The 18,934-nt window shown below is 57.7% G+C and overlaps 1 protein-coding gene across 4 annotated transcripts in view; it reads left to right on the forward strand.

Moving 5' to 3' along the window:
- The window catches only part of LRCH4 (leucine rich repeats and calponin homology domain containing 4), a 38,938-nt gene that overhangs the window by 14,401 nt on the left and 5,603 nt on the right, over nucleotides 1-18,934 (forward strand). Inside the window, exons 2-17 of one of the 4 annotated variants that reach the window (XM_054995133.1) lie at nucleotides 10,420-10,564; nucleotides 10,727-10,853; nucleotides 11,236-11,341; nucleotides 11,522-11,658; nucleotides 12,269-12,375; nucleotides 12,629-12,725; nucleotides 12,895-12,985; nucleotides 13,082-13,153; nucleotides 13,552-13,621; nucleotides 14,014-14,175; nucleotides 15,600-15,657; nucleotides 15,853-15,901; nucleotides 16,254-16,379; nucleotides 17,730-17,836; nucleotides 18,158-18,295; nucleotides 18,810-18,887. In XM_054995133.1, the coding sequence (XP_054851108.1) occupies nucleotides 10,420-10,564; nucleotides 10,727-10,853; nucleotides 11,236-11,341; nucleotides 11,522-11,658; nucleotides 12,269-12,375; nucleotides 12,629-12,725; nucleotides 12,895-12,985; nucleotides 13,082-13,153; nucleotides 13,552-13,621; nucleotides 14,014-14,175; nucleotides 15,600-15,657; nucleotides 15,853-15,901; nucleotides 16,254-16,379; nucleotides 17,730-17,836; nucleotides 18,158-18,295; nucleotides 18,810-18,887 (1,670 nt within the window). The remainder of the gene's footprint in view (nucleotides 1-10,419; nucleotides 10,565-10,726; nucleotides 10,854-11,235; nucleotides 11,342-11,521; nucleotides 11,659-12,268; nucleotides 12,376-12,628; nucleotides 12,726-12,894; nucleotides 12,986-13,081; nucleotides 13,154-13,551; nucleotides 13,622-14,013; nucleotides 14,176-15,599; nucleotides 15,658-15,852; nucleotides 15,902-16,253; nucleotides 16,380-17,729; nucleotides 17,837-18,157; nucleotides 18,296-18,809; nucleotides 18,888-18,934) is intronic. The other 3 variants (XM_054995131.1, XM_054995129.1, XM_054995132.1) reach the window with 3 other exon arrangements.

Here is an 18,934-nt window from a genome sequence, read left to right on the forward strand (position 1 = left end):
CCTTTGTTAGGAACCTAGAACCCACACCCCCATGGATATCTTGGCTTTCTTACATCCACATTCAGTGTGGAGAAATAATTTATCTTTTATCAGATGTGGATCGGTACGTCACTCACTCAGTATAACTGTACAGCAATCACTAAGAAAGTCCATGCAAAAGCTTTGCTTGACATTTAATTTGGCGTACTTACAGGGCTTGGAAATGTTAATGCCACTCTTTTAATCAGCTTTTATTGTCTCTCACTTGCTTTTTGTTAATAATAGCATTTGAAGTATGATTTCTTCGGTTAAGGGTGTAATGGCCTTTGGCCGTTGGCAGTGAACTTCACTGCTCCCGCTGTTCCTTGTGCTGCCTTCCGTGCTGCCCTGCCCTGCCGACACCTCTCATGAGCGCTGGTGGGTGACCGGGCTTGTTCAGACCTCGTGCACCGGTGGAAGAGCTGACCACCCACACGGAGCCTCAGGCGCCCCCATGAATGTTTTCTGCTGACCAAAAGCTGCCGGGCAGGAGCTGTGGCATTGCCAGTCTCGGCTGTCTGAGCAGGAGAGGACTTCCCATTCTGCCTCTCCTACCCCCGTGCCCCCCCCCCCCGCCCCAGTAACTATTGGTCTAATGTGTCCCTTTTAGCGGGATCAGTGCTGCAGCTCCCTCTGGAGCAAAGTACGCTTCTGGCTTCCACCAAACATTTCCACCTGCATCTGCTGACAGCTGGAATGTGCAGCCAGCCAGCCAGCAATTACGGCTGGAAAACCCCTTCTTTTTATCCAAGAAAGGAAACATCTGGGTTTTTAAAAGAATTATTTTTAGCCAGGGGTCTGGAGCTGCCCCCTCCCCAGTCTGGGGGTGGTTTTGCTTTTCTCCCGCCCTGCTCCTCTGCGGTCTTGGTTCTGGTGGGGCAGGGGCAGCTGTCTGCTGTCTTTGGGCAGGCCGCTGCACCCCACGCAGGTCTGCCAGGGGTCGGCTTGCCTGCAGCCTGCTTCTGAGGCGCCTGGCCTGGCAGCGTCCAGGGAGGCTCTCGGCCCTGGGAGAACCTGCTCAGCAGCAACAACTGCAGAGCCGATTCCTCTTCCTGTTGCGGGGAGTGGCAAGTGGGAGCTTTTATGAGTTTTTCTCTGTAGATCTAATATCAAATAATTCTAGTTACGTTGTGTAGTCAGTCCTTGCAAAACACCAGTTTGTCCAGTTTGTGGGGTACCTTTCAGCTTGGGCGGCCTTAGACGTTTGAGTCCTCCCACCTGCTTGTACGACCCTTGGGGGGGGGCCCACACACACACTTAAATCTGCTGTGTCCAGGAGGCGGTAAATGCCTCCCTGAGAGAGGGGGGTGGTTGCTCCTGCCTGGGCGTGGGCAGTGGTGCCCCCACTCTTAAAGGAACCTGCTCTAGGTTATCCCAGGTGACTGGAATAACCACCTTCCGGCCTCAAATGTAGCAGTCTTGAGGCAGGGGACTGAATGAGTGGTGGCTGGCCAGCTCTGGGGATTCCTGAATGAAGTGCCTCTTTGGATCTGTTCTGGCCTGGTTCGGGGACTGAAGCAGCCTTGGTCCACCCCGGTTGGCATATGACCTGCACCAGGAGATGGACCGAGAGTGCAACCAGGTTAATTCTTCTGCATCTCTCAGCAGCTTTTGGTAACAGTCATGGTATCCTTATGGATCCCCTTTCACAAATGGGGCAGGGAGGCCGTGTTCAATCTGCGCTGGTTCCAGACTGGCACTGAGGGTGGGCTTCAGAGGGTGGTGCTGGAGGGCTGCTGCTCTGCCCCTTGGCTTCTGACCTTGGAGATGCCCCAAAGTTTTCAACATCCATGCAAAGCCCCTGGGAGAGGCTAAGTTGCCTGCCACCAATATGTAGATGATAACAACAACAACAACAACAACAACATTCGATTTATATCCCGCCCTTCAGGATGACTTAACACCCATTCAGAGCGGTTTACAAAGCATGTCATTATTATCCCCACAACAAAACACACTGTGAGGTGGGTGGGGCTGAGAGAGCTCCGAGAGCCCTGACTACTAGCCCGAGGTCACCCGGCTGGCTTCAAGTGGAGGAGTGGGGAATCAAACCTGGCTCTCCAGATTAGAGTCCCGTGCTCTTATCCGCTACACCAAACTGGCTCTCAGCTCAGCTCTCTCTTACACTATCAGCAGATCCCAGGGAGGCTGTGAGAACTGTGAACAGGTGACCGGAGGCAGTTTTGAAGTGGGTGAGGAGGGCTAACAAGTTGAAACTTAATCCCAACAAGACAGATGCTTCTGGTGGGGCGGGGGCGGGAGGGTTTGACCTAGGAAACTGGTTATTGCTGTTCTAGATGGTGCTGCACTCTGTCTTAAGGAGCAGGTTCATAGCTTGGGGGTGCTGCTGGACCCAAGCCTCTTGCTGGATAAACAATTGGCAGCAATTGGCAGGCATGCCTAGCGCCCGTTTTGGTGGGTGAGCCAGCTTATGGCCCCTCCTGGGTAGGAAAGATCTTGTACCTGCCCTGGTAACATCTAGATTAGATTACTGCAGTGTGCTGTATATGGGGGGGGCTGCCCTTGAAGATTGCCTAGAAGCTACAGTTGATGCAGAATGCTGACTGGATTGGGTCCTAGGGACCACGTCACTCTGGTCTTGTTCCATCTACACTGGCTGCCAGTTTGCTTGTGGGCCCAATTCAAGGTTACTTAAAGTCCTGTGGGGCTTAGGGCAGCATCCTTAAGGACCTCCATTTTGCACATAAACCTGCCCATCCCCCCCAGCCGTCTCTGGAGGCCCTGCTTCTGGGGCTGGACGGGGGGCAGCCTGAGAAAGGGCCTTCTCAGTCGTGGCACCCAAACATTGGAACTCCCTCCCCAGGGAGATTCGCCTGCCCCCCTCTGTTGTTTTCCATCAGCTGCTGAAGACGTGTCTGTTTTGTTTGGCACACCCCCAATAATTGTGATAGCCCCTGCTCCCCTGTTCTTGGTGCGTGCTTGCATGCATTTTTTCAATTGAGCTGTTATGCTGTTTTAAATATTTTAATTTTAAATAGTTTAAAATGTTGTTTTAATTTTGTTTTAATGCTTGCTTGCTTCCTTGGGCACCCTATTTGGGTAGAAAAGCAGCATACAAATGTTTTAAATAAATAAAATGTGCTGATGTCAGCATGCTGGAAATATCTTCTTTTTAAATCAGGTTTGTAGCCCTCCTGGCTGCAAAGAGAATTCCAAGCCACGCGGGTGGGACCAGGGGAAATTGTGGAATCCCCAGGAGATGGCAGCTGCTCGAAGCAGAACTTGCACTGCAAAGTGAGAAGGCAAGGGACAGAATTTTGCCTGATTTTGTTGAGACTCCACGAGCATTTAGATTTTGATTCCCTTCTTTTCTCCCCATTGGAGACCCAAAGCAGCTTGTAGCATCGTGGACCCCTCTCCATTTTCTCCTTGCAACTGCTGCCCTCTGTGCTCCCTTTTATGCCAGGGGCCGTGGAAAGTCCTGATTTCACAAGTGCCCCATGCAAAGCTGTGGGCTTCCAGAGAGGCCTAGAGGAGTCCCAAGTCCTGAAGCCACGTCTTGGCATCCCTGCATCTAAGAACTCATACGAACTGGACACACACACACACACACACACCGTGCGGGTTCTTGGAGCAATCCCGGGACCTGGAAAAGAAGCCAGTGAGGTCAGGCGCAGTACACAGGCAGGGAAGAACAGCTGTCTCACGTAGCCCTCTCTCTCTCTCTCCCTCTCCCTCTCCTGTGTTTCTGAAGAAGGAGTGGAAGGAAGGAAGGAAGCCCCGACGAGAGGCCTGGCAGGAAGCCCTCTGAGAGAGGGGCAGACTTTCCTCCTTCCTTTCCCTGAGCAGTTAGGACCGAAACCTCTTTCTGAAACTCTCCTTTGTTCTAATGGTTTGGGCCTGCCCGGAGGCAGAGGTGGGGGGGGGGTTACCTGCGCGGCGCGGTGCCTGCCCCTCCCACTGGATCTCTGCCAGCTGCAGAGGGAGGCCAGTGCTGCTTGCTCCCTGGGGCATACTGCTCTTGGGGACCTCCTCTGGGGGGGTCGCTGGAGCTGGTCTGCTCACATCAGTGTTTCTGGGAATGATGTTGAAGGGAACCTGACAGGTCTCATTTGGGAGGGGCCAGCTGGAGCACAGTTTGCCGTGCAGGGAAATACGGTTGCCTGCTGCACCTTAGCGTGCAATTCATCGTGAACTGCGCTGTCACTTTGGAAACCAAGGAAGCAGACTATGAAGATGTTCGACAGGGTCCTTCACCAGAAACCACGAAGTAAGCTTAGTCGCCATGGGATAAGAGGACACAGCTTAGGATGAAAATCATAGAATTTAGAAAACCAAATGCCTTAAGGTGTGATAAACTGTGCCATAAACAATATAGAAAGTGCATTACAATCATAGAAGACCATGCAGTAAAAGCAAGATAATATAATGATAATAACATTCGATTTACAGACTGCCCTTCAAGATGACTTTTAACACTCACTCAGAGCAGTTTACAAAGTATGCCGTTGTTATCCCCACAACAAAACACCCTGTGAGGTGGGCGGGTGGGGCTGAGAGAGCTCTGAGAGAGCTGTGACTGCCCCAAGGTCACCCAGCCGGCTTCAAGAGGAGGAGCGGGGGATCCAACCCGGCTCTCCACTGCAAGAGGCTGCACTCCCCTTCCATTTGGGAGAGGCCCTCCTGGACTGCTCCATTTGGCTGTGGCTCCGCCCCCTTCCTGCCACTGCGCTCCTGAGCTCTCCTGTTTTGCACCTGCTCTGGCACGGCAGGGCTGCGGGGGCCCATCCCTTGCATCCTCCGGCAGGCCCTTCCAGACGGAGGAGGCTCCTGAGCAGGCCGTTGCTGAGCTGCCTGTTGTCCGGGGGCACCTTCCGAAGGCGCTGCTCAGTGGATCGAGAAAGCTGGTCTCTGCATCCAGGCGCTTTGTAGATGATAACCAGAAATTTGAATTGAGCTGGGTAACGGACGGGCAGCTGCAGGAACGACTGCAGAGCTGGGGTGAAACGCGTGCTCCACCTAGCTCCTGGTGGTAACCAGCCTCTGTACCAAATGGAGTTTCCATGCTGACGACCAAAAAAAGGAGAGAAAGAACCCACAACCTTGCACAAGAAGGGTAACCAGAGAGGTAAATTAAACGTAATACAGTCAGATGCCAGTATATGATTTAACCATCAGACTAAAATGCAAAAATATGCTTGAAAACAGCAACAGTGTTGTTCAGCACATTAGTACCACACACTTGTATATTCAAATAGGCAACTTTAAAACATACAGGTACTTCTATCTCTGTCTGTATGGAACCAGGCGTGGTTTGGGCCAAGGGCTTTCCTCCGTGGTCTGCCTCCCTCCCCTGACTGGCAGTGGCCTTCTGCATCGCCTGCCGCCTGCCCTGTTCAGGGGGTGCAGCTCCTGCTTTCCGTTGAGCTGTGCCCCCCCCCAGTCACTCACTCACTCAGCCTCACTGCCTCAGAGCCAAACTGGATGTGGCCACGACGAGGAGCCTTTTAAAGTAATTTTCAAATGCCACAAGGGGTCAGGCCCTCAGCACAGCAGGCTGAGGGGTTCGTTCCCTCCCCACCTTATCTGTCAAGTGCAAAAGAGCTGCTGCCCCCTCCCCCCTGACTGTTTTGGCACTTGAGACGTGGGGGGGGGGGAGAAGAGCGCCCTGCTGTGGGCCCAGTCAGGATCACCCCCCCCCCTTGTTTCAAAATGGTGACGGGCTCCTGGTGGACACCTTCACGTCTAGTTTGGCCCTCACAGTCTCCTTGTGAGGATAAAAGCGGGAAGAGCCCCACGTACTGTGCTGAGCTTGCTGAAGGAAAGGCAGGGGAAAGGTCTTAAGGTAACGCGACGTAGGTGCTCCCCCCAACGTCCCACACCTGCAAAACTGCAGTGTCTGGGATGGGGGGGGCAAACCCGTTTTGCCCTGAGCCTGCTGACGTGTCTTTCTGTTTTCCTTGCAGGGCACGAGTGGCTCTGTTTTTGCCCTTTGCATTCGCAGGGGCACATTGCTTGGAAATGCTGCCCTTTTCCTCCTGCCGGGGGTGGGGGGTGGGGGGTGGGGGCTCAAAACGGCAGTCATGTGTGCTGTAGGGATTGCAGGCTCTACCAACAGAATTTTGCAAAAAAGGACAGGTGCGGTTGTGGTGGGCGGCCTGAAGGGCTCCTCTGGTGTCTGGAAGCTGAGAAAGGAAAGGGATTCAGAACGCCTGGAGGTCAGAAACTGAGACGTGCTTGTGTGCAAATGGCTCTGGTGGAGCTTATGTTACTCCGTTGCTTGAACGAGGAGGACGGGGATTTGTGTGCACAGAACCCCGCCGCATTTTGTGGTGAGTGGGTGTTCCTTTCAGTACTGATCCTTGAAATGGGAGTGGTGCTCGCATGGGTGGCAGAGCTGGGTGATGCTCGAAGGCACCTCCAGGGGACCGAGTCCCCTTCTGCAAATGGGACCCTGGCGTTGTACTTAGTGTGGGTGGAGAGGGACTCGGTTTGTGGATGTCGTCGGACTCGGCTTGAGCCACTGCATGCCTCCTTAAGCACATCTAAACCCGGCAGACCCTGGCTGAGTTGGAGAGGGGTTGCCTGAAGAGAAGCGTCCGTCCAGCTGCCGCCTTGCTTTTGGGTTGTGACTGTGTGTCTTGCTAGCTGCTTGCTGCTCTTCTCTCTCCTTGGGCTCTCATCAGGCTGGCCTGAAGAGCAAAAGTGCTCCTGAGAAGCCGTGCGCTGTCCTCCCTGGATCATATGGCTGGCGGTCTTGTTGCACACAGTTGGCCTCTGTCTCCAAGGAAGGTCACATGGGCCAGCCGTTCAGGCACTGTTGTGATCTTGGGGGCCAGGAGGGAAGGCAACCTGGCTCCGTTCCACCATCTGCCAGGCAGCTGAATCCTGCCCCACCCCCCAGAAAAGACTGCCCTCAGTTCCTGTGGTTGTGGATGGGGAGCGTAGCTTGGAGCAGCCTTGAGTTGCACTGGGGGCACCTAGCGTTGCCATGCAGTGCCTGGCACAGTGTCGTCCCTTCACTTCCACCCCAGGCATCTCTTCTGTTTCTTGGTGGCTTCCCAGTCTTTGGGTACAGCTGCTGCCGTCAGTACAGCAAAGCCTTCAGGCTGCGGATTGCCGCTTTCCTCTGTCAGCCCCCTGCTTTAGGTTGCGCCCCAGCACCTGCCAGACCAAAGGCGCGTCTGCTGCGGCGACCTGGTGGGGCACTAAGGTTGGCAAGGCCGCGTGGAAAGGATCCCTGTTTGCGTCATCCTGCGTTGTGCTCCCTGGTTCTAGGCCTGTGTGTGGGGAAGGGCTGACCAGTCTCTTCCTCTTCTTCTGAACAAGCCGGGGGGGGGGGTCTCTGTGATGCTTAGCCTGTGCCTCCCGTCTTCTTTTCCTCCTTCAGGGCCTATTTTAAAGCCTAACAATAACAATAATAACATTCAATTTATATACCGCCTTTCAGGATGACTTCACACCCACTCAGAGCGGTTTACAAAGTATGTCATTATTCTCCCCACAACAAAACACCCTGTGAGGTGGGTGGGGCTGAGAGAGCTCTGACAGAGCTGTGACTGCCCCAAGGTCACCCAGCTGGCTTCAAGTGGAGGAGCGGGGAATCTAACCCGGCTCTCCAGATTAGAGTCCCGCGCTCTTAACCACCACACCAAACTGGGTTACCTGCTCTGGAATTTCCAGCTGGCTGGTTCTTAGGTGCCTCTTGTGGGGCTGGCGTTCAGAAAGCAGTTTTGGGATGTGTATGCCTGCATTTTATTGAAAGATCTACAGTGAGAGACACCCCATCAGGGGAGCAAGGGCACTAAGACCTCCTCAACCTCAGGAGGTATTTTGGGCTGGAATTAGTAGTTCCCACACGGAAAACGTCTAGCTGCAGCTTCTCCCGCTGCGCAGTGAGTGAGCTGGAAGGGAAGGAAGCCTGGGACGCTCAGGAGCCCGGCCCCTCCGCCTCTGGCTCACCTTCCCAAGCCCCCTCCAAGTAGGCGCCAGGCACCATCAGCCGTGGCTTCTCATGCTGCAGTTTGCCGCAGCTCATCTTTTCTGCCTTCCCTGGAAAACCCAAGGAATGGCAAATTCCTGCCCAAGTGTTGGCTTTGAAGTCCATCCTTCAAGATTGCCCCAGACTGACTCACTCTGTGGTGCTGCATGTACTGGGCATGTATATATTTAGCATATCTCTAGACTGCCCTTCAGCCGAAGAACTGAAAGCCCCTTTGGAAACGGGGTGTGTGGCTGGAATGGCCGTCCCCCTTTTGACTTTGTGCTCACAGCCCCTTCTCAGTTTGCATAGCTGGAGGAGGACAGATCTGACCTCTGGAGGCACGGTCTAACAGGAGATACACTTGCCCGAGTCCCATTGAAGCGGCCAGGCATTGTTCCAAGAGCGCCGCTCCCACTGGATCATGGCCCATGTTGATTTGTGTGCGCGCGCACGGGTGGTGGTGGGTGGGGAGACTGGCTAGATTTCCCACCTGAGGCATCAGAGTACCTTGAAGCAGCATTCGTTCACATGATAGCAGTATTGCAAAAAAGTTATCCCATAATGAAAGAAGCAAGCAAAGAAACCCGCTGTATGACAATGTGATACTTCTCTAGACCCCTTTTGCTGTGTGGAAAAACGGATTCCAGTTGGTTCCTGGAAACGGGGCCAGCAGTGTGCTGAGAGCGCACCCCCACCCTACCCACCCCCGTTTCCTGACTCCCTCGTGCTTCTGCTCCGGGCACAGAGCTCTCCCAACACCCACTCCTTGTGGTGCTGCAAGGCAAAATGGTAAGTTTTGTCTCCACAGTCATGACCTGAAACAGAAGTCCAGCGGCACCTTTAAGACTATCAGAAATTATTCCAGCTTCCGTGAGTTAGAGCTGACTTTATCAGACGCCAGTAGCGTGGAAAACCTTTTTGCAGTGCAGTTTTAATAACCCAGATCCCAGAAGGGAGGGGAGAAAGAGGAGGAGCCATACCAGAGAGCCCCCTCTCGTAAAGCGCCCAGCTGTGCCAGCTGTGCGTCCGTTTGGGTCCCGTGCAGCTGGTAGGCACAGTGAGTGATGAGGGGCCAAAGGTTCCAGCATCTCTTCCACAGGGACAGGGAAAGAGTGTCGCAAGGTTGGATAAAGGGCGTCTCATCAAGGCAGCCTGAAGTATAAGGGAAGAAATGCAACTTCTGTAAAGAGTGAACAGCATGATGATGATAACGTGGTAAGGAGAGCCGTTCTTGTGTCTGAAGAGTGAGCGATTGCAGTGAGCTGTTAGCGGTGAGAGGGAGGGAGGGAAGCAAGCCCTGGGAGCAGAGAGCGTGTTGGATTTCTTTGTGAATTCTGATTCCACGTGTTCATGCTGAATTCACCCTTTGAAGATTTTGTAAGATAACAGCGACTACAACGGTATATCCAGAAAAATATAAAATGTTCTTCTGCTGGTTTCAGAATGTTTCAATTTTCGATGTCACGTGTGTGCCTTTTTATTGTGCTGCATAAGGACTGATCTGTTTGCCCAGAGTAGAGAGCAGAAGGGTGCGTGATGGCATATATTAAACGGGAAGAAATGCTTTAGGTGGTATAGCTGATGCTATTAGGAGCTGGGGTCCCCATATGCAGCTCCTCCCCCCCCAATAGCTGCATGAGGTGATAACAATGAATGGCGCCTGCAAGTGGGGACTCCAAAGAAGAGGTGGGCCTGTGTTTTCTTCCTCCCCACAGTCTCTCATCAAAACTGCTCCTTGATGACTTCCTAACTCTTACTCCATTCAGGATGGGGTACACTGTTTTCTGTCCCTGTTTTAACCTGACACCAAATCTGTGAGGCAAACCTGGTGGAGATTGACTGGCCTGTGCTCAGCTGGTGAGCTTCATGGCCAACTAGGGGTTTGTACGTGGCTCTTGCCAGTCCACACGAAGCGGTCCACTGTAAGCACTGCGCTGCAATACTCCTCAGGCTCTGGCCAACGTGTTCTTCGCGCCCACATGTGTTGGAAGAGCTTGCGTCGTGAGCTAGAAGGCTGGGGCCACAGGCGGAACCTGTGGGTGTTCTTCCAAGCCTCCTCCTCGGACAGAGTTCTTGAGCTGGGTGTCCCCAGACAGGGGGTCGGTCTGTCTCTCTCTCTCTCTCTCTCTCTGCCGTGCTGGTTGGTCTGTGTGGCCCCTGGGAATGGGATGGCCATTCAGTTCAACAGAGATCCGTTTGTGGCTGCGACTTAGACACTGACACCCCACATTACCCAGTGAACTTCACGGCAGAGTGGGAATGTGAACCCCCAGCTCTAGGCTGGTACTCTCTCACCACTACCACGTGCTGTTTGCTACCTCTTGGTTGTGCTTAGACCTTCCCCGGCCTGTCAGTGGGGCTTGTGCAGAAAGGAAACGGTCTTGGTTGCGGGTCGGGCTTCCTCCAGAAGTGCTGCAAGAGATCACTCGCCTGTCTCTCTCTCGCTCGCCCTGCAGACCTGTCTCGGAACCGTTTTGCGGAGGTGCCCGAAGCCGCTTGCCACCTGATGTCCTTGGAAGGGCTGTGTTTGTACCACAACTGCCTACGCAGCATCCCCCCAGCCATCGCCAACCTCCAAGCCCTCACCTACCTGAACGTCAGGTGACATGTGGCGGGAGGGAGGCCAAGCTCTGCGATTTGGGCGGGGAGGGAGGAGGGCTGGCGTTCCCTCCCTGCTGTGCCAGCCTCCTCTGGGCTCCTCTCCCGTGTGTGTGTGTGTGTGTGATACCACCTCAGCAAGCTCTGGCTCTCTTCCACCCCCAGCCGAAACCAGCTCACCGCTCTGCCTGCCTGTCTTTGCCGCTTGCCCCTGAAGGTCCTCATCGCCAGCAATAACAAGGTGGCCAGCCTGCCTGACGATATTGGCGCCCTCCGCAGCCTCCGCCAACTGGTGAGCCAGGCAGGGGTCGGAGAGTTGGGTGGGGGGGAGCAAATCCCACAGGCAGTCCCCCCCGCCACTTCTCTCCTTTGGTTCAGCCTGGCTAAAACTGTTGAGCTTGGCAAAGCTCAAGTCCTGCGCACAGGGGAGTCCCTGCCCTGCCTTTCCCGGGGCCTGCTGCCCTCCTGGCCGGGCTTCTTGGGCTGTGGGCATTGGCTCCAGCATCAGCATCGCTGCCCTGCCTCCCCTCGGCCTGCGTCCATCTGCTCAGACAGCCGCAGAGTCTCTCTCCTTCCTCCGTTGGGGGGGGGGCTTAGCGTGCAGAAAGATTGGAGTAGCCTCAGCCAAAGGGCAGGAGCTTCCCTCACCCACAGCATTTCCTGCTTACAACTAGGATGTCGGCAGCAACGAGCTGCAGTTTCTCCCAGCGAGCATGGGGGGCCTGGAGTCTCTTCGGGACCTCAGTGTTCGGAGGAACCAGATTGCCGTCCTGCCTGAAGGTCAGTGCGCCTGTGGGCCGCCGGCCTCTGCTGGGCTGAGGCTTCCTCCAGTTGCCAAGGGGCTGCTCCTTGCCAGAGGAATCTCCCGGTCCAGCCGGCAGCCCTCTTCCCTGTCTGTCCCCCCCCCCCCCCCGCCCCCTGGGCTGACAAGCGGCTCCCTCGGTTTGGTTGCCTTCGCAGAACTGGCTGAGCTCCCGCTGGTGCGGCTCGACTTCTCCTGCAACCGTGTTGCACACATTCCTGTCTGCTACCGTCGCCTGCGCCACCTGCAGTGCATCCTGCTAGAAAACAACCCCTTGCAGTCCCCACCGGCACAGGTAGGCAGGGCAGGACCGGCCCCGTGGCTGTCCCTCTGCCACCAGGCACAGGGTGCACGGACCTTATCCCTTCGGTGGCTCTCCCAGAAACCCCCCTCCTCTGTCCTGCTCGTTCCCTCCTCAGGCCCAGGCAGGGAACGGCCACTTGCCGCCTCTCACCAGGGCTTGCAGGAGAACCACCAGCTCTGCCTGGAGCTCCGCGCGCGAGAAGGGCGTCGGGTCACTCGAGGGGGCCCCAGGCCTCTGGTTCCCCTTTGCCCGGAGGTGTCTCTGCGCCCCTGTTGTCTCTATAGCCCTGTGCTTGAACGCACTGATGCACCTCGGGGAGACTGGCACTGGGTCAGGCAGTGGCAGTTGAGCAAGCGGTCCGGGGGCAGGTCAGCCTGCCCTCTGCCTTTGCGGTTTCCCCTGGGCCAGCTCGGCTGTCTTCCCGCCGGGGGGCACAGAAGGGAGAGCGTCACCCGGGGTTCTGGGGAGGGGCCCAGAGGGACATCCCCCAGGCTCCTCCTCACCTTCCAGAAGGGGAGCTTCAGACGCTGGCGCCACCCAGCTGGCCCCACCCTTTTGCGGGGGGCGCCTGCCAGTGGGTGACGTCGTCCATCTCCTGCAGGTTTGCTTGAAAGGCAAAGTCCACCTCTTCAAGTACCTCCACCTCGAGGCCTGCAGCAGGGCCAGGCTGGACCTGGGGGAATTCGCCCGAGGAAGCTGCCCCACTGGGTAAGGAGTTTGCCTGGGCCTGGGGATGCCACCCACCCCCTCACCCCCTCCGGGAAAAGAGTGGCCTACTGTGTCACCGAGTCTGGGCCAGTTTGGGGGCAGTGTGACGGGCGGGAGAGGCTGCCCTGGGGATGCCCTCCCTCTCTGAGAGGGGTGGGGTTGGGTCTCAGCAGCAGGAGGAACGGGTGTGTGGGGGGAGGCAGGGGCGGGGGCGGGTTCTGCCCTCAACAGCTCTGCTGTGCTGTCTTCCCAGTGTCCTGGAGGAATTCTACCCTGTGCGGCACTACGGTGGCCTTGACTCCGGCTTCAACAGTGTTGACAGTGGAAGCAAGCGGTGGTCAGGAAATGAGGTACAGGTTCCCCATACGTCAGCTGTGGGAGTAACGTGGCCCTTCGGGGCGGGGCGGGGTGACCCTGATCCCCCTGTAGCTCGGCCCTGAGGGCACCCTTCTGGGTTCCAGCCCAGCTGTAGGAAATGTCCTCTCCAAGTTCTTCCTTCCTCTTTTCTCTGCCCGTCAGTCAGCGGACGAGTTCTCGGACCTCTCCTTCCGCATCGCGGAGCTTGCCCGGGACCCCCGGCAGCTGAAAGAGAAGTGCAGCGGGGGGGCAGGTGAGTGGCAGACCTGGCGGGCCGGGTTGGCAGGACTGGGCGAGAGCTGTCCGGGGCTGGAGTCCTCACTGGGCATTGCACCCCTCCTCTCTGCAGCTGATGCCCACGATTGGGAACAGATCGACTATATTGACAGCAGCGTCAACGGCGAGGAGGAGGAGGAGGAGGTGAAAAGAGCGGCTGTGGGCAAACTGGCGGGCGGCCTGCTGGGCACAGTGTTTGGGGCTGCCCGGTCTCCTGGGGCCTTGTTGCTCCCAGCTGCCGGACCAGCCCAGCAGGTTCAGAAGGGCGGGTCGTGCTGGGGCGGGGCATCCCAGTGGCATGGAGAGCTCCTGGGGAACAGTGGCCGCTGGGCTGGGCTGGGCTGGGCTGGGCTGGGCTGGGCTGGGCTGGGCTGGGCTGGGCTGCAGAGTCGTCTGGGAGGGGCTTCCAAGTCCCAGGGCTGGGTGCCAGGGGACGGCCCCGGAAGGTGGCTGGCTGGCTGTTTGGGCAGGAGGCCTTTGAATAAATATGGAGGGGCCAGGCGCCCCCCCCCTCCTTCCGCGGCCTGACTCCGCCTCTCTCTTAGGAGCTGCAGAAGCCTGGAAGGAGCGGCCTCCAGAAAGCAGGTGCTGCAGAGCAGGGCCAGAGCGGCAGGTGCGCAGCGCCCCCTAGTGGCCTTCACTGTGGTGGGCTGCCGGAGGGAGGGAGGAAAGGAGGCCTTCCAGAAGGCCTCTGAGGTGCCCGAAAGGCCTTCTTTATGGACTGCTGAGTCTCTGCGGGGGCACCTTTGCTCCCCAGATCTCCTCCTAGCAGCTGGTCCTTGTCCCTGGGTGCTGGGCCTCAGCAGTAGGGGAAGCTGCCCCCGCTGGGAGAGCTTTTCCTCCTGGCCCTGCTGGGTTGTGGCCCGCCCTCCCCCTGGGCTGGCTACGGGGCCCTGCTGTGCCGAGTCCTGCGGGCTCCTTTCTGGCTTGCCTGCTTCCTGCTTGGTGGCGTTAGGTCCAGGCAGGCGTGTTGAGCCTGTTGCTCTCCCTCTGGGATGCATGCAGGGCCTGCAGTGGAGCTAGCTTGTCCAGGCCGGAGCCGTCTGGAGAGGAGCGCCGCCGCCCCGAGATCTTGCAGCTGTGGCAGGAGAGGGAGCGCCAGCAGCAGCTGCAGCAGCAGCAGCAGCCACGGACCCCGTGGAGTCAGGGACGAGAGAAGCGGGACAGGTAGAAGGGGGGAGCCATTCCCTGTTTCCCTTGGGGCGTTCTCTGTGGGGGAGGGCTGAAAGCAGAGTAGCACCTTCCCAGCCAGTGAAAGCCGCCTAGCGGCTGGAGCGGGTGGCTTGGGGTCGAGGCAGCCTCCAGCACCTTGATTTTAGCTGGGTGCCCTTCTCGGCAAGCGTGGTGCTTGTCTGGCTCTGCCCAGTAACCACTAGAGACCGTTCTGCTGCCGAGCACTTTTGGATCCCACAAGTTGCCTTGTTGTTCTTCCAAGGAGTGCCGTGCTCTTGGGATGGGGGATGCGCACTTCCCAGCGTTCCTGTTCCCCTTGGCACGGGCATCCGAAGGGCAAAGAGAGTCCTTTGGAGGCAGCCTCGTGCCTCCCCTGTCGTGACGCCCCTGCTTTCTCGGGACGGCCCCCTGACCCAGAGTTTAACACGGCACGTTGCTGCTTCTGCTGCTGCCTGTGTATGGGGCCGAGAGCTGCACAGTCTTCGCCCTTTCCATCCTTCCAGCCACCCTGCAAGGTGTGGGTTGCCTTCCATTCCTCATGTTATGGGTAGGAGGAACTGCAGCTGAGGGTGAAGGGGCCACACGGTACCTGCCGGGGGCAGAACGAATACAGATCTCCTCCATCCAGTTCCCATTGCCCCCCCCCCTTCCCGGATCCTGTTGGGAGTCCTCGGTTTCACTCCTTTTTTTAAAAAAAAGAAAACGTCACGCCTGCCATCCTCCCAGAACCCCTGGCATTCAAAATCCAGAGGCTGAGATTGATGGTTGGGGAAGACCGGAGGAGTAACCACGCAGGCCTGTGCCTTGGGGGCAGCTGGTCATGTAGCCAGTGGAAGGAAGGCAGGGCACAAGCTCAGGATTCAAACTGCCGAGCAGGAAGGGTACCACCAAATCTAGGAAGATGCTAGCGTGGTTAATGAAGAAAGTCAAGAAAACCATAAAGGGCAAGGCCACTTGCTTGAAAAGTGGAAGTCTTGCCCAAAGAAGGTGAACAAGGAAGAGTGCAGGCTCTGGCAAAACAAATGCAAGAGGAATGGGGTGCTGGCAGGAAGGGAAGACGAAGAGCAGAGGGCTAAATCCATTAAGACGCCGGCAAGAAGGAATTCTTGAAAGGCAGCCGCCGCAAGACACTGCCCAGGGTGGCGGTTCAGCTCGGGAAGAGGCAAGGGGTGAATGGATTGCTGGAGGTGGAGACGGGCACCTTTACGCTCCGCTTTCAGGAAGGCTTGTAAAATGGTCTTAATACAAAGGATGTTGGTAGAGGATACATTGACTGGGCAGGCCTGGCTGGACTGTTCGGCTCTTGCTGCTGGAGGGTTTTGTTGTGTCCTGTGATTGCAACTGGTTCTTGCTTTGTTAACTGCCTGGGCGGTGCCACTTGGGTCTTGATTGTGGCTTCTTCCCCCCCCCCCTCCCAGCAGTGGCCTGGCCGAGAACTGCAGCAGCCTCTCCCAGCTGAAGCATCGCAGCAGCCAGGTAAGACCACCGAGTGAGGGAGAGCCTGGCACGCAGGGCCTTGCGTGCGCTTTTCGGTGCCCTCTGGTCCGGCGTGTGTTTGAGAGCAGGCCGCTGGCTGCTTGCATCGCCTGCCCTCATTCAAACCGCCTCCTCCCCACAAGTCCTGCATTTCTGGCACAGAGAAATTGCCACATCTCCCTGGGTCTCTTGCAGGGAGCTGAGCAGCTGGCTGGTTCCCCCAGACAAGCCCTGCACCATGGGGGTAAGTCCAACACAGGGCCTGGCAGGGAAGCTGCCGCAGGAGGGTCCCGTAAGAGAGCGCCCGCGCTCAGTGCATCCTGGCAAAGAGGCTGACAGGGACAGGTGCAGGGGCCCTTTTCCCTCCGACTTGCACAGGAGGGAGGAGGGGGGCAGCCGGCCGAAGGGGCAAGCAGAGGGGGTGTCAGTGAGTGGCAGGATTGGGCCAAGAAGAGGTGCTGGTTGGGTGGGGGGGGTGTCTCTGGGCAAGGCCGGGAGCTGGCTGGCTGTTTCTCTGGGCCCCTCGCAGCCGCTGTCCTCCACTCTACCCAGAGAGAATCCCCCACTCCAGCCTCCCTTCCCCTCCTCCTCTGCAGACCCTTCTCAGCCACAGAACTCTACAGCTGCAGCCTACCCATCCTCCCGTGAGCCCAGCTTCATGCAGAAGCCCACCAGCTTCCTTTTCCGCTCCTCGTCCCGGAACAGCGTCCAGCGGGGCTCCGGTAAGTAGCCACACTCCCCTTGGTGCTGGGGGCTCCCCCTTGGAGCCCCCCTGGACAAAAAGGCAGGGGATCAAGGTGAACCTGGGTTGCGTTTGAGACGGAGCAGCTGGAGGGTTGCAAAGCAGATCACTGGAGCCTGGCTGGGCATGAGTTCTGCCCAGGCCCAAAGGCAAAGCAGGCCCAAGTCAGAACAGGGCTGACCCAGGAGCCCCCCTCCAGCGGTGGAGTGAGAAGTAGCCAAAGGAGGAGGAGGAGGAGGGAGGGCCTGGGTCAGCCCTGTTCTGACTTGGGTCTGCTTTGCTTTAACGTTTGCCTTTCTCTTCCCTTCTCCTGGCTGGTAATGTAGCGCGTCCTCCTTTCGTGAGGCACTGGGGTGTTTGGGGGCACAGGGAAGGCCGCCCCTGGGTCAGGCACTGCAGTTTTGTCTGTTGGCCCTGGGCTTCCTCTCTGCCATCTCCCCTGTCAGAGACTTCTGAGAGGAGGGGGACCCAGCTCTGCATTGGGTCGTAGCTGGCAGGAGGACCTCTTTCTTCTCCTCCCCCCACCCTAAAATTGGCTTCTCTGTATTTTTCACAAGGGTGGAGGAGGACACCCTGAAGTGCTCCTCATTTCCTTCAGGGAGGAGGGAGGCATTTAGGGCAGTGGGCAAAGCTCCTCGTCCTGCCCGCTGTGTGCGTGCTTGTGCCTGGGCGCAGAGGGGATGCATCCGCCACTTTCAGGAAGGGGGCCGCCCCCTAGCAAGAGGGTGTTGAGCCCCCCTGGGTGCATGGAGATGTTACGGCAGGAAGCTGCTGAGCCTCAGAGAGGCGGGCAGCCCAAAGGCAAGTGTTCCTTCTCTCATAGATCCCGGCCTGCAGGTGGACAGGGTTTGTGGCACGACATGGCTCACACGCCACAGTTGGTGCTTCCAAGCTTTCCTGCTCCGGGGAGGTGTCCCGCAGATGGAGGTGTCCTGCCAAGGGGGTCTGTGAGGCACTGTGGCCCAGGCTGGGAGCGGGCGAGCAGGCAGAGGGGTCCCCCCGTATCCACAGGCAGGGTCATGTGGAATGGTCTTTGACCGGGTTGCCCTGGAGAACATAAACAAGTTAGCAAGTTCAGGGGCACGTTTGCACCTAATTGAAATGAGCTGGAAATCTGCCGGTAGAATTTCCTCTGGCACTGGCAGAGGTTCTTCCCACCTTTGGGACACGTTCCGTCGCCGTGATTTTTGACCTCGTCTTCTCTGCCTCTTCTGTGCTGGATTCCTGGATTGTAACAGGAAGTACCTGAAGGGCAGTCTGCTCTGCCCCTGTGCCTGGGGGGGGGCTCCTCTTCACAGACCCCCTTCCCTCCCCCCCTTTTTGTTCTCAGGGTTCTCCTGGTCTGAGCCGTACCCTGCTGAGCCCAACGGCCCTGTGAGGCTGCGTGCTGGATCACAGGCCCTGGAGGAAAGAGCGCTCACCCTTCAGCTGCGCCAGGTAGGCCGAGCGCCTGCCAGGTTCTCACAGCCACTGAGGGAGGCCATGCTTGCCACACCCAGGTGTCCCGGGCAGAGGGGCGGGGTGTGTGTGAGGGGAAGGACAGGAATTCTGAGCCTAGGAAAGTGGGAGTGGGAGGGGGGGGGTGACGCAAGCGCCTGCGTGCCCGTCTGCTTCTGCTTTGGGAGGCTCTGACGGGCAGCACACTCCTCCTCGCCCCCCAAACTCCTCCTCAGCTGCCGAGACTTGCCAGGCTCTGCCCAAAGCAGCGAGCGTTGGTTGGGCCCCTTCTCCTGCTGCTTTCCCCTTCCCTTTCTCCAGGCAATCGAGTCCCGGCTGAAGATCACGCTTGCTGAGGACCTGGGCGAGGCGCTGGCCAATGGGGTGATCCTATGCCAGCTGATCAATCAGCTGCGCCCACGTTCGGTGCCCTTTGTCCACGTGCCCTCGCCAGCTGTGGTGAGCCTCTGTGTGATGTGACCTGCGGGGCGGGGGCGGGGGCTAGTTTGAAATGCTGCCCACAAATAAATAGTTAGCCGGCCTTGTTGGTTTGGCCCTGGGGACTCAGCTGGCCTGGCCACCTTCTGAGCCTTCCCCTTTTGCCCATGGAAACAGTGCCTGGGGAGGTGGGGGGGGGCAGAGTTTTTCTTCCGTGTTGCACCCAGTGGAATAGATGAGCAGTAGATTTGGGCCTGAGAACAGCACGAGTGTCTTTGTGCGTCCTGGTGGAATTCTCTGCCACAGGACGTGACGGCTTTGGGTTCGGATACGTTCGGGGAGGAGGAGGAGGAGGCCACCCAGGGACTGCCTGCCTCGCTTCTCAGTGAAGCTTCTTGCTCAGAGGCTGGGGGGGGGGGCAGGGAGGGGTAGCTGCTGCCCCCCCCTGCCCTCCTGGCAGCCATCAGCCGGAGGGTGGTGCCCCCGTCCCTGCAGGGTGTTTCTGATGCCCCATCCCCCCCCTCCTCCTCGGCAGCCAAAACTGAATGCCATCAAAAGCCGGAAGAATGTGGAGAGCTTCTTGCAGGGCTGCCGCCACCTGGGGGTGCCAGAGGTGAGTGAAGGCCCGCTGCAGCTGGCGGGGGTGGGGGTGGGAGTGGG

This window comes from Eublepharis macularius, chromosome 12 (assembly GCF_028583425.1).
Source record: "Eublepharis macularius isolate TG4126 chromosome 12, MPM_Emac_v1.0, whole genome shotgun sequence".
Lineage (NCBI taxonomy): Eukaryota > Metazoa > Chordata > Lepidosauria > Squamata > Eublepharidae > Eublepharis > Eublepharis macularius.